Below are 23,883 nucleotides of genomic sequence, written 5' to 3' on the forward strand. Positions count from 1 at the left end.
TTCTTTACTTCAATTAGAGAGAAGATCGGCCCAGTTTTCTACTTGCGTTGCTATCCCATTGATTCCTGCTATGACTGTCAGTTAAGGATTTTGGATAAAGCTAACTATCATGCACGCTCAGCCTACAAGCCTGTCATCACTCATTATCTGGAAGAATAGCTATTTTGGGATGAGTGAAACAAAGGATGAGAATTCTTAATGCTCAAAGAGATTAGGAGGATGTGAGAAAATACTGGCAGGCAGCATTAAGGACATCTGAAAGGGGTTTTATAGGCATGTTGGGGCAAGAAAATTGCCAATAAGAGTTGGGTCCATTAGAGACTAAAGTGGCATTGTATTCCAGGCTGTAGTGGGAAGAAAGAGAGGAGAATGTAAAGCTCTGGACATTCATTTTCAAATTCTCTCTTGCCACAGGAGAGATGCCAGAATACTGGAGCACTGCTAGTGTGGTAGTATTAGTCGAAGAGTTGTAAGGATAAAGCAGGCAACTATAGGACTGTGAATTTAACATCTGTGATGGGGAAACTTTTGGATAAAATTGACAAACAGAATTAGCCTCTGTTTGGAGAGGCAAAGATTAATCAAGCTCGTTAGCATGGCTTTGTCAGGGGAGAGTCAAGTCTAACATTTGATTTGATTGTTCCAAAAGGTGACTAGTTGTGTACCTGAGAGAGTGCTGTTTGTAGACTGCATGGATTTAAAGTCTTTTGATAAGGTCTCGCAAGATCGACTGGTTAAGCTAAAACCAATTTAGCAGTTTGAATGCAAAATTGGCTCAGCGGTAGGAAGAAGGTCCTGTTTGAAGGGTGTTTTTGTCACTGAAATCCTGTTAAAGGCAGGTGAATTCAAATCCAAGCTCTCTTTTTTTAACCACTCCTCCCCAGTGAGGTTCTTCCACCGGTTTGCTGTATGTCTGTCTTGGATATGAAACATGTCAAAGTGGTAAGACATGCTTCTTGCTGGTGAACCTGCATTGGTAAGTGCAGTGAGTGGAACCGAAGAAGAGTGATAATCTTTCACCTCGTTCACTTCTAGGTTCAGTATCTTTCCTGGTTTCGCTTCCATTATTGTGCCAACCACCCCTTTGGGAGTATTCTCTGAAGAACCTGAGTAATGCAGAAATAATGAACATCTGGGGTTATGGGTCAATGCCACTTTTACTTTTGTTTTCTCCTAGAAATTAAATGCTTCCTGCAAAAAAGGGGAAGATAAATTCCACATTGACTAAAACTGGGCAGGGCATGAAGGGAATGGGAAATTGTGTCCCAGGGCTGAGATTGAGGTATAACAGATTTAAGGTGTGCAGAGGAGAGACAGTGAGGCAGGATGCATAGTGCTGGAATAATAAGTGAGACCTGCTTTGGATTTTAACACTGGAGAGGCAATCCTGAAGATCATGTTCAAGATCTGCATGGGTGCTACTGGAGGCTGTATGAGGACTGAGAATGATCTCCGTTGTGGATTGGGTGGAAGGAGTGAGTTGTTGTAATTGGGCTTAATACTTGGCTAAGGGGATCAGGGCAGTTTTATTTCCCTTTTGGCTGTTTGCTTTTGCTGATTTTAATAAAACAAATGTTGGACTAATTTGTGTTTACACAGCCCAAATTTGCCCATGGCCTGGCTTCCCTGCAGATTCCCCATGGTGCTACCGTGAAACGCATGTACATATACACTGCAAACAGTCTACAGGATACAAAGTAAGTAAACTGTCCAAGAGATTAATATCCTGTGATTTCTCTGTTTGTTGCCTCTTGTCATACGCTCATTGTGCGACATATTTTGTACACATCTTTCCAATGTACAAGAATCTCTGCTCTACATTAATTATAATGAAGTAGAAAATCAAGTAGCAATTTCAAAACCAGTTCCTAAAGTTGCACTTGTCTGATAATTTCTAGATTGGCTTTGCTTTAGAAACCTGGATTGTATTTAGTAGCCGTTCCCCTTTAATGGGCAGCGCCTTTGTGATTATATTTTATGACTGCCCAAAGCCTTGGGGGGTTAATTAAAGTCTCGGCTTGGTTGGTTGAAGCCACTTGCTGTGTACTTGCATAAGAATTGTTCTGTAAAATATTAGTCTAATTAAAGTCATGCTACACAAAGTATTCTCGTGGTAGAGTTTAATATTATCTCCATGTTGTCCAGACAGTAGTAGTTTATAAAAACGGTGTTGAAATCATATAGCAAGTCTAAGCATCTGAAAGTAATGTATTTAAGTGGTGTTTTTTTTTGTAATCACATTTACTAAGTGCAATAATCTGGCTTTTATAGAGCTCCCATGATGCCACTGAGTTGTTTCTATGGTAACGTGTATGCAGAAACTGTTGAAGTATTAAGCAATATCATGGGACCCCTGGGCCTCCGTCTGCGACTACTGACAGCAGGTAAAACCAAAATCATTCATATCGATGAAGGAAGAGGATATCTGATCCACTTAAGACCCCTAAAATAGTGCTTCGTTAATTCTGTTTAGTGAATTCCTGGGTACAGTAGTGGTGTAGAAGAAAGCCAGGAAATGTCGTCTTTGTCTGTATAGAATGAGTGATAGCATGTACACCCTGCTGATGTTCAGTGCTTGTCATTGGCTGAGGTGAATCTTCCAAGCATTATTCAATGAGGTCAGCCTGATAAACATGTATACTTTTTCTTCTGTGAATGCTATCAACAGTGTTATCTTTCATAAATATTAGTATACACTTGACTCAGTTGGCAATCCTAGTTCTGAGTCACATGTTTGAGTTCAAGCCTCACTGTTGAACTTCTGAATCTAGGCTAATGCTCCAGTGGATTATCATAAGGAGAAGCTGCATTATCATAAGCCTCAAATTGAGACTCTTATCTCTATACTGGTAACTGAGGGGTTTTGAGAGCCAGTTTCTTTAAAGCAGAGCAGGGAAATCTCTTTGAACCTTGCTATCTCATACAATGTTTTTTTTATCTGCAAGTGTTGCTTAGCCTGGACTACTAGTGGCATTTGCTTCAGAAAGTAGTTTGTGTTTGCTACATTTCAAAACCATTCAGTGTCTAGCTTTGACTGCTTTTAGGATGTATTTTTTTCTGATTTCCATGGGTCTGAAATATTTACACTAACTGAGCTTAACACATGGTAATCTGAACACTGGAAATCTCTCCTTGCACAATTGTGAAAATGAGTTAAGACTTTACTAAATGTTTTGATCTATGTCAACATACACTATATTTATAGATCGAGCCATTGGGTCCTTGTTATGACAGGGTGGTGAACACCCCCCCCCACCCCCCAGTTAATTAAACAAAACACCCAGAACAGCTCACCTCATATCGTAATCTGTTGGCTCTCAATGGCAGTTACTCTGACTTTGAAAATGGCTGTTTTTATATCCCCAACATTGGATCTTCTCATTGATTTGATGTTGGCAAACGCAATAAATTCAAACGCTATTGGGTTTTAGTATCCTGGGGCATAATTTACACTGGTTAAATTTTAATCATTGTCAAAACATCAACCAACTCTAGTACCTATTTCACAGCCAAATGTTACACACTATCAATTTTCCAGTACATTCTGGGACTGCCATCGAATGATATACACAGGTGCTTGTCAGTGCAAAACAGCATTCACTGTTTCTAAAGGTACAGTACACACTTCCAAATTCATAACACTTTGCTGAGGCCAGACTTTGATAGACGCAAGTTGTAGCTGTGATGGTTTTCCGACTGAACTCCTGCAGCAACAAAACAGTTTGTCTTTCCAGGGTGGTGCTGTGTGCTTCGTCTTACTGTTCCATCCTGCATGAAGCAAGAAAGGCACCCCAGAACTTTACTGGTATGACAGAATGGCATCAGGAGAGTTTAAGACTGGCAGCTTCTGTAGTTCTGAGTAACTTCAAACTGACAGAAGTTCTTCACCAAAGTAAGAGGACCATATTTTTGAATTTCTGTTGGAATAATGCTCTAGCTCCACCTGCTGGTTCAGCGATTAAATGCACTGTCTAGCTGAGTCCTATTCTGCAGCATTTAAGCTTAGGAATGTTTATTGCCCACTCTACTCAGTTGATTAAACGGTAGCCTGAAGGTACCACAATTGATCTATCCGTAGTTTAGAAGAGGAAAGTTCATTTCTCAATTTTCAACAATTCTGATGATTTGAAAAATGCATATGACCAGCGTATATGGATAAGATTTACTTTGGCTATGGTGATTCATATGGTTAAGCGGTCCATTCCTTCCAACTTGAGCAACTACTTTGGACCAGTGAGGTGGGGAAGTTTCTTCTCACAAGTGGAGCAATGTGCAAGTAAGAATCTTTTATTAACAAGACAAATATGAGAGTATTTGTACAACTATAAATGTAAGTTTAGCTATCTTTGTAGTTTATCTGAAGGGCAATTAGTAAGTGTTGAATTCTTTCGTTTTGAAGAATGCTCAGTGCTTAAACTAGCCATGTTTTGTGATGCCAAATCCTACGAGCCAGGAAGTTTTCACATGACCTTTTGAGGTTTATGAAATAATGAGGGGCATGAATACAATAAATTTCTTTGGGGTGGGGGAGTCCAGAACTAGAGGACATAGGTTTAGGGTGAGAGGGCAAAGATATAAAAGGGACCTATGGGGTGGCAACTTGCAGAGGGTGGTACACGTATGGAATGAGCTGCCAGAGGAAGTGGTGGAGGCTGGTACAATTACAACATTTTAAAAGGCATTTCGATAAGTATATGAATAGGAAGGGTTTGGAGGGATATGGGCCGGGTGCTAGCAGGTAGTACTAGATTGGGTTGGGATATCTGCTCGGCATGGACGGGTTAGACCGAAGGGTGTCTTTCCATGCTGTACAGCTCTATGACTCTACGTAGGCAAGAACTTTCAAAAGTTTATTGGGGGAGGATGTTTGCAAGTAAAGGGATGGCTGGAAAATGGAAAACCTTCAAAAATGAGATAACTAATGTCCGGAGACAGTCTGCTCCTGTCAGGGTGAAGAGCAAGACTGGTAGGTATAGGGAATGCTGGATAACTAGAGAAATTAAGGTTTTGATTAAGAAAAAGAAGGAAGTATATGTCAGGTATAGACAATAGAGATCGAGTGAATCCTTAGCGTATAAAGACAGTAGGAGTATAGTTAAGAGGGAAATCAGGAGGAAAAAAGGGGACATTAAATAACTTTGGCAAGTAGAGTTAAGGAAACTCCAAAAGGATTTTATAAATCCATTAAGGACAAAAGGATTACTAGAGAGAAAAGTGCCTCTCTAAGATCAGCAAGGCAGCCTATGCATGGAACTGCAGGAGATGGGGGGAAATACTAAATGAGTATTTTGCATCAATGTTTCCTGTGGAGAATGATATGGAAGGTATAGAACATAGGGAAATAAATAGCAATATCTTGAAAAATGTCCATATCACAGGAGGTGGTGCTGAACGTCTTAAAATGCATAAAAGTGGATAAATCCCCAGGATCTGATCAGATGGACCTAAACACAGTTGGAAGCTAGGGAAGTGATTGTGGGCCTCTTGCTGAGAGATTTTTGTCATCAATAGCCACAGTTAGAGTGGCGGAAACCTGGAGGTTGGCTAACATGGTGCCACTATTTAAGAAGTTAAGGACAAGCTAGGGGACTATAGCTCGGTGAACCTGACGTGAGTGGTGGATGAGTTGGAGGAAATCCTGAGGGACTGTATTCACATGAATTTGGAAAGGCAAGGACTGATTAGGGGCTGTAGTCATGGCTTTGTGCGTGGGAAATCGTGTCTGACTAGATTGAGTTTTTTTTTAAGTAACTAAGAGGGCACAGTCGTGGATGTGATTTATATGGACTTCGGTAAGGCACTCAACAAGGTTCCTTGTGGTAGACTGGTTAGTAGACATGGAATACAGTGAGAACTAGCATTTGCGTATGCAACTGCCTCAAAGGTAGAAGACAAGGTGATGGTGGAGGTTTGCTTTTCAGACTGGAGGCATGTGATCAATAGTGTGCCGCAAGGATCGATGCTGGCTCTACTGCTTTTTGTAATTTTATATAAATGATTTGGATGTGAATTATAGGAAGTAGGTTTGCAGATGACACCAAAATAGGAGATGTAGTGGACAGCGAAGAAGGCCATTTCAATGTAATGAAACCTTGCTCAGATGAGTCAATGGGCAAGGAGCAAGGGGTGGCAAATGGAGTTTAATTTAAATAAATGTATGGTGCTGCTTTTTGGAAAAGCAAATTAGAGAATGAATTATACACTTGATGGTGAGGTCCTGGGGAGTATTAGTGAGCAAAGAGACCTTGAAAGTGGAGTCACAGGTCGATAGAATAGTGAAGAAAGCATTTGTTATGCTTGCCTTTGGTCAGTGCCTTGAGTAGGAAGGGTTGAGGGATATGGGCCAAATGGTGGCAAATTAGACTAGATTAATTCAGAATATCTGGTCGGCATGGGCGTGGTTGACTGAAGCGTCTGTTTCTGTGCTGTACATGTCTATGACTCTTTGTAAATACTTATTTTGTTGTGAGGATAGTATGAGGGGATATATTATTGTCTCTTGTCCTTGAGCAGTGGGATTGGGCTTGGACTGTGTACAATCAGTGCCTGACTCCCGTGTGCAGGCCCTGTGCTATGGGAGTGTGCAAAAAGAGTTAATGTGAAGAAAGAAAAACAATCAGCACTCATCTATTTAATACTCTGACATACTCCCTGCTATATCTGGTTTTCTGCTCCAATATCCTGGTTTAGAGTATTCTAAACATTTTATCATTTTTGATGTTCTTCCTTAATACTTTGACTTCTCTTACTGCAAAGCAAATGTGGAGAGAATGCATATTTTTCCATCCATATATCACCTTAATATTTTACATCTGAGTGCTTCCCTTTGCCTCTTAATAGATTTAGAGCTCGAGCATCACGAGGGGCAGGAATTAATTTACTATACATCATTAAATATTTAATCTGTTAATAGTAAGGTAGTGCAGAGCCAAGAAATGGAAACTCTATAATTTCTGAACCTTGACAATTCTGGAGCTGACCTCAAAGTTTACAGTTTTATTTTTTTTCTTGATAATTTGTGGACGTTGGATGGACCTAGATTTAGCACTGATACTTCATGGGTAGGTAAATCCTAAATGGAAGCTCCAGTAATTATAACACAATCCTATCCTTCAGCCTTGGAGGGGATGTGTTCATAGCTTACTTTGCTACTTCATATGGTGGTGTTATTCAGTCAACCTGTACTTGTTACTGTATGAGAGTACCACACCACCAGGAAATCTTTTCCTTTTCTGTAAGCTGGAAAGCAATTTGAGTGAGTAATTTTGACAAATTATTCAAAAGCATCTCCTGTCCCTAGTGTGCTTGTATCCCTTTTTGGTTCCTGTGTCTTTCTGCTTGGCCTTCTAACTAGGGCAGAGTATGATCAGTTGTTTGGAAAGAGATAATGTCTTCCTGACGCTACTTCTGAGGTCTAGTCACATGACAGCGTGATAAAACATGGACATCATCGGTTATCAATTAAGCACAGTCTGCCTCTAATTGCTTCTGGTCTCTGCTGGGTACATTAGATGTGCAATGCTTGCTGTCCTTTGGGATTTTGCCCATGCCTTCAATAAATAATCAGCATGTCCACAAATTAGATCCAAATGGAGGTCTTCACTCAAGTAGAAATGTAGCAAAGTCGCTGTGTGCTTCCTGTTGTCCTACGCTTTCTAGTTATTCAGATAGGTATTACTGATAGGATCAGCATTTATTGTGCAGCTGAAGTCTTTTCTGCAAGCACATTCAGTGCTGTAAGGAGTGGGGTGGGGTGCAAGCAGGGAGGGGAGGAAGATGGGATAGAAGCAACTTCGGGGATTTTGACCCAGTGACAGTGAAGGAACAGCAATAATATTCCAAAGTTTGTGAGAAGATTTGTAGCTCGGGTGCTCGTTGTGGTTCTGTTCGCCGAGCTGGGAATTTGTGTTGCAGACGTTTCGTCCCCTGTCTAGGTGACAGCCTCAATGCTTGGGAGCCTCCTGTGAAGCGCTTCTGTGATGTTTCCTCTGGCATTTATTGTGGTTTATACCTGCTGCTTCCGGTTGTCAGTTCCAGCTGCCCGCAGCAGTGGCCGGAATATTGGGTCCAGGTCGATGTGTTTGTTGTTAGAATCTGTGAATGAGTACCATGCCTCTAGGAATTCCCTGGCTGTTCTCTGTTTGGCTTGTCCTATAATAGTAGTGTTGTCCCAGTCGAACTCATGTTGCTTGTCATCTGTGTGTGTGGCTACTAAGGATAGCTGGTCGTGTTGTTTCATGGCTAATTTGTGTTCATGGATACGGATCGTTAGCTGTCTTCCTATTTGTTCTATGTAGTGTTTTGTGCAGTCCTTGCATGGGATTTTGTACACTACGTCGGTTTTGCTCATGCTGGGTATTGGGTCCTTTGTCCTGGTGAGTTGTTGTCTGAGAGTGGCTGTTGGTTTGTGTGCTGTTATGAGTCCTAGTGGTCGTAGTAGTCTGGCTGTCAGTTCAGAAATGTTCTTGATGTATGGTAAAGTGGCTAGTCCTTTTTTGGGTTGTGGCATGTCCTCATTCCGTAGCCGCGTTACCATACATCAAGAACATTTCCGAACTGATAGCCAGACTACTACGACCACTAGGACTCATAACAGCACACAAACCAACATCCACTCTCAGACAGCAACTCACCAGGACAAAGGACCCGATACCCAGCATGTGCAAAACCAACGTAGTGTACAAAATCCCATGCAAGGACTGCACAAAACACTACATAGGACAAACAGGAAGACAGCTAACGATCCGTATCCATGAACACTAACTAGCCACGAAACGACACAACCAGCTATCCTTAGTAGCCACGCAAGCAACAAGAGTTCGACTAGGATAAGCCAAACAGAACAGCCAGGGAGTTCCTAGAGGTATGGCACTCATCCACAGATTCAATCAATAAGCACATCGACCTGGACCCAATATACCGGCCACTGCAGCGGGCAGCTGGAACTGACAACCGGAAGCGGCAGAAACAAACCACTATAAATGCCAGAGGAAAGATCACAGAAGCGCTTCACAGGAGGCTCCCAAGCACTGAGGATGTCACCTACACAGGGGACAAAACGTCTGCAACACAAATTCCCAGCTCGGCGAACAGGACCACAATAATATTCCAAGTTAGGGGTTGTGAGTTGCTTGAAGGGAAACTTGCAGGTTTGCCCATGTGCTGCTCCCTATGTTCTTGGTGTTTGTGGGTTTGGGAGGTGCTGTTGTAAAAGGCCTGGTGAGTTACTACAGTGCATATTATAGGTGGTACACAGTACTGTGACTATGAACCAGTGATTGAGGGATGAATGCATGACATGGTGATTAGGATAACCATCAATGGGCTGCATTCTTTTTGGTGTCAACTTTGAATGTATTGGAACTTCACTTATTCAGGCAAGTGAAGTGTGTTCCACCATACTCCTTGAGCCTTGCAAATGATGGCCAGAGTTTGTGGTACCTGGATGTTTTAGTTATTGCAGGATATCCAACTCTGTCCAACACTAACTAGATTTTTGTGATCTGAGTTTCCAGAAGCTATCCATTGGCGCAGCTTTATCACAGACTTTTTATTATTGAAATTTATGAATTGTCAAAACCTCAATTTTTGACTTATTCCTTTGGCATGTTTCAGAATGAATTCAAGAAACAGGAGAATAATTTAGTTCATGGTAGTTACTTCTATGAAACATGGCGCTGTTAAAAATGGACAAATCGTGCTGTCTGTCTCTTGCCTGCCCTCTCCTCGGTTGTGCCCCCATTTACCCCTGTTTTCTGAAACAATTGACTTTTTTGAGCTGCATCTTCCAATGGCAATTCAGTTTATAGCCTACTGCATGACAGAAGCCATGTGTGTGATCATTGTTATTGACTGGGAATAAGTTGGAAGATGAGAGATTGGCCAAGAGAACGATGGAGTGATTGAATATGGAGGTAACAAAATAATCGGTTGTTTGGGTGAAGATGCTAATTATAACTTATGGGATAGAATTGTATAATCCTTACAACCCAAAAGAAGACAATTGATCTTTTGTATTTGTGATGGCTCACAGCAATTCCAGTGCAGCTCCTCACTACATTCAATTAACTTGGTTCTGACCTTGGTCTTTTTGGCTGTGGTTGTTAAATCAGAGGAGCTCCAAATGTACAGATTGATTACAAACTAGAAATTATCGAAGGCTGCTTAGCACTTTCCAAAGTCTATGGCCACTTCCATCTTGAATGAGGAGGGCAGCAGGTACGAAAGAAGACCACCTGCAAGTTACCCTCGAAGCTGCTTACTACCCTGACTTGGAAAATTGTTACCATTCTTTCACTGCAGTTTCAAAATTCTGGCATTCCCCCTCCAATTGTGCTTCCGGGGTACCTGGACCAAATGGAGTGATTCAAGAAGGTAGCTTGGCACCAACATGTCAAGGACAACTGGGAAAGAGCCATGAATGTCCAACCAGAGAAGCTCGCATTCCCTACTGAAGTTCTTTTTAAACAAAAGATCTTGGGTAATAGAGAGTTGGTGGTGTAGGGTTAATGCCACTGGACGAGGTTTGTCGGTTTTCTATATACGCAGGTTTGTAGTTCTCCGTTGTCCTTTCTTTCGACTGTGACGTCCAGGAATGCGAGTTTGTTGTCGGTTTCTTCCTCCTTGGTGAACTTTATGCCTGTGAGGGTGGTGCTGATGATGTTAAATGTCTCTTCTATTTTGTTTTGTTTTGTGATGACAGTGCATGTTGCAAGTTGCCATCTACGTAGCGGACCCAGATTTTTGGTTTGATGGTTGGTAGGGCTGTTTGTTCTAGTCTTTGCATTACTGCTTCTGCTATGAATCCTGTCATAATAGTCTATGGATAACGATGCTATTGCTATCTCTAAAACTGCAGATCTGCTAGTTGCACCAGAAACATACATGTAACTGCTGAATGCAATGAGCAAAAACACTAGCAATCTTTTGAGTTCCACACAACAAATGAAATTTGGTTTGCTCATTCACTGCATTTATTGGCTTGATTGAAAGAGCAGATTTTCAAGAACAGATTTCTAAAATGCTAGTTAAAAATATTGAATGCCATGTAATGCTTGTGGAATTTAATTTAAATTATGCTGTCTTTAGTGTAACTGAGATTGATTTGCTACAGAATTTATTACTGATTAACACAGTAGCACAGCTATAGAGAATGGGGACTTATTTAGGAGTCTTCCTCCATCTTTAGCATTTGAAGTTAGTCGCTTGTTTGAGAATGTTGACGGGTTTCCCCTCCCCTAATATCTGCAAATGTTTGTTTAAGGCTAGTGCAGTAGCCTTGCATTTTCACTTGCTGAATCCAGCTGAGACCTTGCTTCATTGGGAAGAGGGCAGAGATTGTTTGAAATACAAACATGGACAATTCATGGTGAAAAATGTTGAGGCAAACTGCTTTGTCACTGGGTGCCAATATATTCTTAACTCGAATACATTTTGTTGTCTTTTTCAAAAGCTGCCATATGTTTCCTTTGCTGCTGTCTGCTGAACTGATTCTAAACTGCCTCTGTTTCTGGTTGCAGGTTGTGCCCCTGGAGTATTGGCAGATACAAAGATGCATACATTTGAACGCTGTGTGTATTTTGGGGATTCTTGCCAGGATGTGCTGAGTGCTCTGGGATCGCCACACAAGGTTTTCTACAAGTCAGAGGACAAGGTAATTCTGACTTGGGGATCAGATGCAAATGATGAATATGTCATGGATCAACTTCTATCTTGCATTTGTGAAAGTGCAAATCCTGAGTGTTGTACTCTAAGTTGGGGACTGAGTGTACTTGCTATAGTTCTTTTGAGTTGTAGCATCTGGTACAAATTACTTTTCAAGCAATATCTGCACACTTGATGTCATGTAATTCCCATCTTCTGATTAATACCAGTAACGATTAACCAGTGACAGCACTCTTCTATTCTGTACAGTTTCATTTCACGGCCTGAGACCTGTGAACCCAAATCCGTCATTCTCTGATAAACCAAAAATCTCCTTACTGGTTGTGGAGATTCTAGTTATGAAAGCTGTATGTATTTTACCCAAAATAGCTGTAGGCTTTGTGTAGTGATAATTTTGCTTCTTTTGCAATATTGATTATGCACATTGTGCATATTAATTTGATTTGCTATTGTTTCCACAGATGAAGATCCACTCTCCTTCCCCTCACAAGCAGGTTCCCTCCAAGTGCAATGACTACTTTTTCAACTACTTTACTCTGGGAGTGGTGCGTATCTGCAATCTCACTTGTTGATGAGTTGGGTTTATACTGCTTGCTTTCTACAACTTGTATTCATCTTTTTTGCCTTTGCAGGATGTCCTGTTTGATGCCACCACACACCAAGTGAAGAAATTTGTCCTTCACACTAACTACCCAGGTCATTACAACTTCAATATGTGAGTGTCAACTGCAGCTGTACACCCTGCGATCAGTGAAACTTGTAGACTCAGGATTATACATCACAGAAGGCCACTTTACTGTTTTTAAAAACAGTAATGTTGTTATTTTTAAGTTTAACAAACCTTCATTGTATTTATGTTAAATATTCACATTTGCAATTTCAACAAAGAAAAATTGAAGGTGGATGTGGGAGCATTTGGGTGAGGGTCACCGAGTTGGCACTAACCGAGTAAATATTCAACTGAGACACAAATTAACCATCCAGATTCCTGACTGACATGCAGCCATTTGAAAGAGGTACAGAAACCATCCTGATTCTCATGGAACTGTATATCCTCTACAGAAGGCTTGAGCTGTTGCAAGTGAAATCAAAATGTGTTAGTTGCTGCCATGCTGTCCCACTATTGAAGTGGGCCTGTACAATGAATGTTGGGCAATTTTAGAGTATACTGTGCACACGTGTGCACCTTCATTTTAGTTTAAGAAGGAACTGAGCTATTTTGGTATGAGAAATAAAAAAATGTATTTTTCAGTGTGATGGGCCTGGTAGGAAACTATACAAGGGACGATACTCTTCCAAGTGTCATTTGTGTCAAGACCTAGAGGATAGATACACTATGGGGTCAAACTCATCATTGGGATCATCAGCTCAACCTCCGGCAAATCCAGCTATGAGGATAAGGTGGGAGAATGGTCAAAATTAACCAGTATAGGGTGTATGTTTGCTCGCTGAGCTGTAGGTTTGATATCCAGATGTTTCATTACCTGGCTAGGTAACATCATCAGTGGCGACCTCCAAGTGAAGCGAAGCTGTTGTCTCCTGCTTTCTATTTATATCTTTCTCCTGGATGGGGTTCCTGGGGTTTATGGTGATGTAATTTCCTGTTCGTTTTCTGAGGGGTTGATAGATGGCATCTAGATCTGTGTTTGTTTATGGCGTTGGAGTGCCCGGCCTCTAGGAATTCTCTGCCATGTCTTTGCTTAGCCTGTCCCAGGATAGATGTGTTGTCCCAGTCGAAATGGTGTTTTTTTTCCATCCGTGTGTAGGGCTACAGGGAGAGAGGGTCGTGTCTTTTTGTGGCTAGCTGGTGTTCGTGTATCCTGGTGGCTAACTTTCTTCCTGTTTGTCCTACATGGTGTTTGTGGCAGTCCTTGCATGGAATTTTGTAGATTACATTGGTTTTGTCCATGGGTTGTACTGGGTCTTTTAAGTTTGTTAGTTTTTGTTTGAGTGTGTTGGTGGGTTTGTGTGCTACTAGGATTCCGAGGTTTCTCAGTAGTCTGGCTGTCATTTCTGAAACTTCTTTGTATGGTAAGGTGGTTAGGGTTTCTGGCTGTATTTGGTCTGCTTGTCGTGGTTTGTTCTTGAGGAATCTGCACACTGTATTTTTTGAGTATCCGTTCTTCTTGAATACGTTGTATAGGTGGTTCTCCTCTGTTTTCCAAAGTTCGTCTGTGCTGCAGTGTGTGGTGGCTCATTGGAGTAGTGTTCTGATACAGCTTCGTTTGTGTGTGTTGGGATGAACAAAAACAATACAGCACAGAACAGGCCCTTCGGCCCACGATGAAACGGCCCACGGTTGCTGGTGTAGTTAAGTATTTGGTCAGTGTTTGTCGGTTTTCTGTATACGCAGGTTTGTAGTTCTCCATTGTCCTTTCTTTCGACTGTGACGTCCAGGAATGCGAGTTTGTTGTCAGTTTCTTCCTCCTTGGTGAACTTTATGCCTGTGAGGGTGTTATTGATGATAAATGTCTCTTCTATTTTGTTTCGTTTTGTGATGACAGTGCATGTTGCAAGTTGTCATCTACGTAGGGGACCCAGATTTTTGGTTTGATGGTTGGTAGGGCTGTTTGTTCTAGTCTTTGCATTACTGCTTTTGCTATGAATCCTGATAGTGGAGATCCCATGGGTGTGCCGTTGGTTTGTTTGTAGACTATGTTGTTGAAAGTGAAGTGGGTGGTGAGGCACATGTCTACTAGCTTCATGATGTTTTCGTTGGTAATGTGATTGATGGTGGTTGGTGTGTGTGTGGTCTCTTCTAAAAGTGTGGTAAGTGTTTCCTTTGCCAGGTTGATGTTGATGGAGGTGAATAGTGCCGTTATGTCGAATGAGATCATTGTTTCGTCTTCCTCTATTTTTGTTTTTGATGATTTTTAGGAACTCCTGGGTGGAGTGGATGGAGTACTGTGACTCTTCTACTAGGTATTTCAGTCTTGCGTGTAGTTCTTTGGCCAGTCTGTAAGTTGGTGTTCCGGGTAGTGAGACTATGGGTCTGAGGGGGGCTCCTGGTTTATGGATTTTTGGTAGTCCGTAGAATCGTGGGGTGTTGGTCCCGTCGGGTTTCATTTTCTGGAATTCCGTCTTGTTTAATTGTCCGGAATTGTGTAATTTTCTTAGTAGATATTAGAAAAATTACAAAATTATCTATACAAATTCTGGGTTAACTTGTACACCAAGTAAAAGTGAGCCACCAGAGAAGAACCCTTTTCTGTTCAAATAGTCTGCTGGCTGTTAATGTGCTTTAAGTGACCATGCATTTTCTTGCAATATGGTCTGCATCACCAGCTTAATTCTATGCAAGAGAAGGATTCCTAACCTAACCTGGAATATCAGATATAATACATGTATTTCAGCTGAAAAATTGAGGTCAATTCCTAAAGAGTGAAGCCCTAAATATGCATATTCTGTAAAGTGAAGGGTCAACTTGTACATAAAATATTGGCCTGAACAGGTGCTAAGAAAAGTGCCTTGTACACCAAATCAACATGCACAGTGTAAGCTACAGAATTTATCATACGCTTGAGAAGTGTGGTAGAACTGAGCTTCATGTGGCCACAGGTTTCTACAGACTCACCAGTGTGGATTAATACTGATGCCTTAACTTTCAATGGATACACAAAATGCCACATTAACTGTAGTATTACTGCAGATTGGTGAGATCTGTGCCTGTTACTATTTTTTGTTCAGTTACTGAGCTGTTTTATTAAAATTGAAGTGTGTAGTTTGTTTAAATTAATCCAGCTTGGGAGTGGGGCATTGAACAACAAGTGATTTTACTTCTTTCCACTTGTGCTGCCAAATATATTGCCAACGCTTTTAGCAGATGACAAGTTCATCTAAAGGAATCATAGGCTTTAATCTTCAGGACTAAAGTTATTTGGAATACAACAGTTTTACTGGCACTGTATCTCACTATTGAGTTCATTGTTGAAGCTAGATTCAAAGATTTTATTTCATTGTCCTAGACATCCTACTTTTCTCATTAGTGTTTCTACGCTCCTTGGAGATTTGCTGTTCAAGTTCCTGCTAAAAAAGAAATTCCTTCTTAAATTATCTCTGAAAATAACATGTTAGTAGAAATATTGCCTTGAAAATGGCACTTTTGTTTCTTAAATCTGGTTAGTGATCAGTCAAAAAATTCCCCTGCAAATTACAAAGCAATGTTCATTAGATTCAAGCAATCCTTCATTCATTTGCAGCTTGTTTGAGACTTAACTTTTTTCTTTTTGTATTATATCTGATATTCCAGGTTGGGTTAGGAATCCTTATTCTTAAATGTGAGTTGTGTATAATGAGGTGTTTCAACATCTCTGCAGACATTTTTTGTGTGAATCTTATATTGTCTGAGTTATTGAGTTCAGGAGGGGTGAGAATCTCTCCATTCTATGCAGTGAATGACTCTGGGAAATAATTTTAATTTTTTTTCACAGATACCATCGCTGTGATTTCAAGATCCCACTTGCAGTTAAACAAGGTGAGATCCTTTTCTTTTGGAAAATGTTGGAGAAGGTGCAATTGCTATATTTGTCAAGTAGGTAATTCCAGAATTCATGTCAGTTGTCTTTGGAAGAAAAGGTCGAGCTCCATGATTAAATGATCTGCCAAGTGGGGCACCATGTTCAGAGCTAAAAGTGTAGTTGACCAAATAAATGAGCAATTAGTGCTTGGTTTATCTTTTTATTAGTTTAAACAACTTTAAACTCAGCATTCCATTATAATAGTGTAATTTCACTATTTTGAAAGTTTATTTTTTAAAAAACATGTTTACTTGTCTGTCTAATTGCTGGAACCTCGTGCTCACTTGCAGAATGTTTCATGGATCTGGTGTATATGCTGCTCCTTTAAACTATGATCCAGAATATGAATGAATTGCAGAGTTCCTATCTTCACTCATGAAGTAAATGTGGGATTTATTTGATTGTGATAACATGACACATCTATAGAAGCTGCAAAGGAAGTGGAGAATGCATATTGCCAGAGGAATGCAGAGTACTTGGAATAGAGGGAATGAGAAGTAGGGAGAGGAACAGTTAGATAGGAACACCAACCAACACATGGTTCAATGTTGGTAGACCACAGACTGAGTAATCAAATTTAGAGCTCAAGTTTATGGAAGGTGGGAAATGTGAGACTAACCAGGAAATCATTAAAATAGCCCAGACTAAAGGTGTAATAAGCATTGGAGGAGGGTTTCAGCAGCGTATGGAACGTTGGAATTGCTGAATGGGGCAAGAAAAAGCTTCATCAGGATGACTTTTCATCATCCTGGTAGTTGCACCAAACAACAATAACTATACTGTCGACTAATGATGGTATCAGTTTCAATTAATGTGTCTGCAGCAGAACGTATTAATGCCCTGATATAGGGCTAGAGACAGATTGCACAATGGGTAGTATAAGGGGTTGTAAGCTCACTTTGAGATCGTACAAAAGCCGAGGTTAGGATCATCTTGATACATTAGCAGTTAAATCGGAAGAGGGAGAGGCCTTGGAATGGATTATTTGGGTGAATGCATAATCAGTTGCAGGGTATGCTGTTGCATTTAAAACTGTATTGATCCTTTGAGTAATGTAATTTAAATCACTGTAGTTATAATCTATATAATATTCAGATTGCAGATCTCCAACCTGGTGCTACAGTCAAGTCTTATTCCATCATCTGCATTTGCTGAGTCTTTTAAATAGTGCTGTTATGACAGGGCTCCCTTCACCTCTGGTTATAACATAAAATAAAAATACCAAGATGAACCATTAAATACCTTATCTGTTCAGGCTTTAAACAAAAGATCGGTAGACCAGCTTTCTTGAACACAATTACAGGTTTGTCAAAACAAAACTTAAGATGCAATATTTAGTGAACATGCACAATGGTATGCAAATACGAATAGTTATTTCTATAAATATCCATGAAAAAATGCAAATGCTTGCTGGGGAAGAGTGAAATAAAAACTGATTTCTTGGCACAAATTGTCTTTTCTGACAAAACAAAACTTTTCTTTTGGTTACTGGGTTATTGAAGGCAAAAGAATGACTTATAGAATGTTCCAGATTCTGTTGCTGTGATATTTTGGCATGTGGTGAAGTTGCAAGCATTTGTGTTGTCTCTGTAGTCATGCAGCCAGTTTGCTCAGGAAATATAATTGATCTTTCTATCAGTTATCAAGAGTTCTGATTTCTAGGAAGCCTTTTTTTAATATAAAAAAGCCTCCAATGTACACAATGAAAGAAAATTCAATGACTTCTTCCAAAGTATATCCAAAAATCTTGTAATGAATTCCGGTTTCCACAGTCCTTCAAACACCTGTCCTCATAAAGCAGCTTCATAACAGTACCCACCTCTGTTCAAAGTGACGATACTATTTGTGAATCTTATGTCATTAATTTCATTTGTTTATCACCACTGTGGTTCCTTCTCATAATTTATTTCCTCAATAGTTTAAATTACCATTTTTTGGGGGAAAAAGGATTGTCATTGCCCTATTTTAACATGTCTTACCAAATGGGATAGGAGTGAACTGCAGGATCTTTCTTGCAGTGGCAATTATTTGATTTGGTTAAAATAAGTGGACACTCGTCTCTTACTGAGTTGCATAAAATAAAGACATCTTAATAATTTGTTGAAAATTGGCATCTCTATCTTTTGTGCATTTTCATATTCCATTGAATTTCAATTTTAAGCATTCTAGTAAAGTTAGTTGGAGCTCCGTCCAGTTACACTTTTACTCTATGCTGCAACAACCGATCTAAATGACCACTTAGCAATATTACTAGTTGGAGTACCTTTGCCCAAAGAGATTTGTTTTTCTTTTTAGCAGTCTTAGCAGATGCTAATTATTATCATAACTTTGGCAGTCTGGTAGTACAAAAACCAGGAAATCTTGCTATACTTGAAATTAGCTTTGAAATTTCTTCCCAGTGCCACATGTCAACCCACTGCTTACTTTCAGATGTGTGAATCCCTTCTTGAAGTAGTGGGTAGCAAAAAGCTGGTTAATTGAAAAATATCAATGCAACATAACTCCAATTACTAACTTAAGATATTGGAGCAAGATGCCCAATTGAAATGTTCTGTTCTGTTGTGTAACATTTCAGCCAACATGTATGCAGTTGTCACTAATTTCCTTTTACTATCTGAGTCATGTGCTGCACTGATGTTGGAGAGCTTGTCAAATCTTCCACACTGGGAAATAAGGGACATATAGGACAAAGTAAGTCTGTCTTCTTCTAAAGAAGCAATTTAACTCTCTCTCAGCATCTTAATGTGATGAAATGTGTTGCGTCTAACAGTCAAGCAATATACCCAGGAGAAAGTGAGGATTGCAGATGCTGGAGATGGGTGTTCAGAGTGTGGTGCTGGAAAAGCACAGCAGGTCAAGCAGTATCAGAGGAGCAGGAGAATCAGAAATTCCTGATGAAGGGTTAATGCCTAAAACGTTGATTCTCCTGTTTCTCAGATGCTGCCTGACCTGTGCTTTTCCAGCACCCCACACTCTGCTCAAGAAAAAGACTGTCTAGATTGTACTCATTAAGGCTTCACATAATCAGTGATAGCTGGGTTGTTTAAGTTAATTTGGAAGAACACAGTGTCTGTCTTGTTTATTATTGGATTTGTTTCCACTGTTGCACTGAAAAGGAACAATGATTAAATGGTAGACTGCATCAAAGTCAATCGCAATCATTTTGTGTATTTTTATTCACATTTGATTGGCAATGGTACTTCTCTGCAGCTGGAATCATGAGTGTCAGAAATTCTCAACATCTCTGCTGACATAAATGCATTGCTTAAGATTACTGAGATTGGCCAACTTCATACTAGCTGCAGCCTAGGTGGCAATCACCATAATTTTCTCTTTAGTTTTTCCTGTTACTGATAATTATGTTTTCATCAATAGATGGTGGTGCTGACGGCCATGCACAAACGTGTACTGTAACCACATACAGCAAGGTGAGGAAATGGCTGTGCAATTTCATTCTTTTCCCCTAACCCCTCATTCCTCCTTGCATATGCTGTCTGTTACGAATTAGAATGGAATGCTCATTAATCTATCTTGATTCACATAATGAAAGTTTTAAAACAAAAAAACACTCTTACAAATTCAATTCTTTCTCTTTCACTCCATTCTGCAGACATGTTAAATTGGGGATACAAATTAATTCTGTACGTAACTTGGTGTCAGACTGGTAAAGGACAGTTTTTAAGAGCAAATTCTATAAAGGGCTGGTGCTAAGTGCTCTTCAAGGCTTTATTTAGGATTCTACTCCCAAACATTAAGCGTACCCTTGTGGTGCCATGCAAAAGGATACCAGAAATGTGCTCATTACAAATGTTTGAGTGTAAGCATCAGCAATTGCATTCTGATCAGTTGGTCCCTGATCTGGATCATGAGATTATATGACATTCAGGAAACATGTAGCAAAGATAGGGAATATCTCTGTTCAGTTCCAACAGAGATCTACATTTGAAAAACGATGGATTTAGAACTCTTGACAGTCTTTGAACATTGCTGCAGAGTCTGCAAGCTTTCAGATTCCTGTATGAACACATTTACCTAATGGATGTAAATGCACAGGGTCAATAAACCATAATTCAGTTGCTGCTTATTGACATGGTGATGGAGAAATCACATAGCCATATCCACGTAATTAGCTGTTTTTCTGAAGTTGTGATCTTTTGGATCATATAGGATTTGGGGTAATTTGTTACCCTGGATTGATGACTGGCTGATGAACAGAAGACAGAGTTGGGATAAATTGATTTCTGGATGGCAAAATGTAACTAGTGGGGTGCCAAAGGGTTCAGTCCTTGGACTCCAGCTATTTACAATCTACATTAACGACCAGGATACAGGGATAGAAGGCTCTATATCCAAATTTGCGGGTGACAAAAAAAAGCAGGACTGTAAATTTCAATGAGGAAATGAGAACCTTATAAATGGATATAGATAGGTTAGGAGAGTGGGTCAAAATGTGGTGTTTAACATGGGCATGTGTGAGGTCATGCCATTTTGATCAAAGTAATGGAAAGTCAACCTATCATCTAAATGCGGAGAGACTTTGGGGTGTTCCTGTGCAGAGTGTTCTATGTGTACTCATTCATGAGTCACAGAAAACTAGCATGCAGGTACAGCAGATAATAAAGAACACAAATGAACTGTTAGCTTTTACAGCTAAGGGAATCGAATATAAAGGAAAGGAAGTATTGATGCAACTATACAAGGTATTGGTGAGACTGCACCTGGAGTAGTTTATCAAGTGATCTTGAGCATCAAGAGGGGCAAGAGCTGCAGAAACGAGGCACCATCACTACAGAAATCCTCCAAGTCACATTTCAAAATTTTAAATAAATCATAATTTCTCTTCATTTGGCTCATAAATATTTCAAATCCTACCCAAAAGCATTGTGGGAACATCTTCGAGTCATATATGTGGCAACACAAGGCTGCTTGCAATACTGGGCAACTAAGGATGATCAAATGCCAGTTTCTAAATAATACCCAAACTCCAGGAATCGTTTAGAAATTTAAGGCAGTTTTGAAAGCAAGTAGCAGCACTTAGGTGGAGGGCACATTTTCTCAAAGGTTTTTGGTTTACACTCAGGGCAATTCACCAAGATATACTGAAGTAAAGCAAATCCACCAGAGCAATGATTCCATCAATCAACAGTTCACTTGCTAACCAATCAGCATCCTCTAAAAGTATAACTGATATTTTTCTTATTTATTCTACATTGATAGATGAAAAACTTAAAGCCTCCTTTCAGTAATGCTCAAAAGTTCTGTCTTGCCAAACGGTGAAGACTTCATTCTGAACTAGGAAAGTAGATGTTTCAACACTGCTGCGCTGCCAAGAATGTACCTTTTTTTTTCTGCAATTCAGAAGTCAAAAGTTACAGCTGTGTCATGTTCATTTACTTGTTGCGGAGGTCACTTAACTTTTGGAGAAACTGAATTTGATATTTTTGAGACAGACTGGAACTGGTTACCTTTGGGATGAAAAGCTACCTAGTAACAGCCTTTGGATTTTTAAGTTGCAGGTTTTCAAGATCTGAGATGGGGCAGTTGAACTCCGACCCTCAGAAACCTGACAAGTAAAGTCAGATCTCCCTTTTTCTCACCTGAGTAGAGAAAAAAACAACTCTTCTCAAATGAACATTTAACTTATGAAATGAACTGTTGTACTATGGTTGACAACAGGATGATTGTCATCATTGAAAACAAAGGAATTGAGAGAGTCACATCATTCCATTCTAGTGGCTTGGACTCTTGATCCACTGAATTTGTTCTTCTGTCTACGTTTTGCACCCATGATAGTTCTGCAGAGCTGACAGTCTTATCTGTTTTGTTTGTGAATGAAAGTGTGCATGTTTGAACTTAAAGCCAAATATAGTTTGCATAGGAGTTAATCCATTTTGTACATATTGAATATGTTTAGTTTTGTTTACTGATGAAGCCTGGGAAGTTTCTTCTGTCCTGGATAGCAGTTAATCAGGCAAATTAATTATTTGGTGACTCAGTTGATTTATATATTATATATTTGAGTGTTGGGACTTCAATGTCCATGCGCTCTTCCGATCAGGGTCATGACAAAATGACCTCATGGAAAAAGTGACCTTGTCTCTTTTGAAAACTTCTCTTCACCTTAGACTTAAGAGCTACATTTTCCTTCATTTCCCCTCACTGCAAGTTGTAGTTGATCAGTTTCTTTATTGGTTTTTTTTTTTAAGCCATTTTCAGTTTGTTGAAGTCCTTCAATTATACTTCCTGTTTTATTATTATACATAGGCAGGATATGAGGCAATTGATGTGAAGGAGGGAGAGATGTATTTGGAGTTGGCAGCTGGATTTTCGTTACCACTTTGTGAAGTTCAATAGACAAGGCTCGTTTGGTTTTTTTTATTTCTTGCTCCAGCCCAACTCTGATTTCTGAAAGTGACTGCAGTATGTATTTAACATGAGGCTTTTCAAAACAGCTTACTCAACCTCTGGTCACTAACACTTGCAAAGGGAAAGACTGAGTTGTAGTATTTGAGAATGAAAAGTAACCTTTGCTTTGCCAAGTCCAGGCCTGGTGAAGTTGTGATGCTGCATTAATTAAATCTGCTAGTTATTTATAAACATAACAAAGTATTAGTAAAATGTTGACGGTACTGATATTGATGTTACTATTTTTCAGTGGGATGCAATTCAGGAATTGCTTGGACACCCCATGGAGAAGCCAGTGGTTCTTCACAGGTAGTACATGAGCATATGAACTTAAGTTGTGGCAATAAGGAGGGGGGCCAGAGTCTGAGAAGTAACAGGCAACTTGAGAACTGAGGAAATGATTAAAATTAGAACCTACTATCAAGCCTGACTGTCTGTCTGTTTTTCATTTGAAACATATGCTTGTAGGTTTATAAGTGTAGTGTAACATCAGGTATTATTGTGGTGATATGAATTATCAGCAAGAGTAGGTCACTTGGCATCGTGACATACTTCACCATTCAACAAGGTCATGATCTGATTGCTTGACATTCCTGCCTCACCCTGAAAATCTTTCATCCTTTGCTTAACAAGAATCTAACCCATCTCCAAATATTTAAGGACTCTGCTTCCACTTCCTTTTCAGAAAGGGAGTTCCAAAGATTCAACACCCTCCTTATCTTTGTCTTTAATGGATAGCTCCTTATTAATAAACAGTCAGCACTAGCTCTAGATTCTCTCGCTCTCGCTCTCGCTAACATCCTTTCCATGGGATCTTATCTTTACTCTTCACAACTCCAATGGATACCAGTAAAGCCTGTCCAATGTTTTCCCTGTCAAACCTTTTCCTAGTAAGACAACCCACCTATTCCCAGTATCGATCCAGTAAATGTTCTCTAACTGCTTCCTTGACCACCACCCTTGTCTAAAAACAATCCGGTGCACGGTATTCCAGAGGTAGTCATCCTTTGTAATTGAAGCATCATCTACTGTTGTATTTAATTCCCTTTGTGATAAACAATGACATTCTATCAGCTTTCTTTATTTCTTGCTGTATTTGCATGCTACAATGACACTAAGATTTCTCTGCTTCTCAGACTTTGCAATTTATCATTTTGGAATGCTTTTTACTCATTCTGTCAAAATCAATAATTTCACAAGTTCCCACATTATAATGCATTTGCCTAATCATTGCCCACTTAACCGATCTATAGTCCTGTACACAACTTACATTATTATTTATCTTTATCAAATTTAG

The 23,883-nt window shown here is 39.8% G+C and overlaps 1 protein-coding gene across 2 annotated transcripts in view; it reads left to right on the plus strand.

Annotated features, from left to right (window-relative positions):
- Nucleotides 1–23,883, plus strand: part of phaf1 (phagosome assembly factor 1) — a 71,828-nt gene that overhangs the window by 37,214 nt on the left and 10,731 nt on the right. For both annotated transcript variants that reach the window (XM_043707225.2, XM_087996016.1), the window contains exons 7-14: nt 1,600–1,697; nt 2,272–2,384; nt 11,520–11,653; nt 12,126–12,209; nt 12,297–12,379; nt 16,095–16,138; nt 19,557–19,609; nt 22,837–22,895. In XM_043707225.2, the coding sequence (XP_043563160.1) occupies nt 1,600–1,697; nt 2,272–2,384; nt 11,520–11,653; nt 12,126–12,209; nt 12,297–12,379; nt 16,095–16,138; nt 19,557–19,609; nt 22,837–22,895 (668 nt within the window). The remainder of the gene's footprint in view (nt 1–1,599; nt 1,698–2,271; nt 2,385–11,519; nt 11,654–12,125; nt 12,210–12,296; nt 12,380–16,094; nt 16,139–19,556; nt 19,610–22,836; nt 22,896–23,883) is intronic.

This window comes from Chiloscyllium plagiosum, unplaced genomic scaffold, assembly GCF_037043375.1.
Source record: "Chiloscyllium plagiosum isolate Xiang-an unplaced genomic scaffold, Cpla_swu_hap1 HiC_scaffold_17, whole genome shotgun sequence".
In the NCBI taxonomy this organism is placed as follows: domain Eukaryota; kingdom Metazoa; phylum Chordata; class Chondrichthyes; order Orectolobiformes; family Hemiscylliidae; genus Chiloscyllium; species Chiloscyllium plagiosum.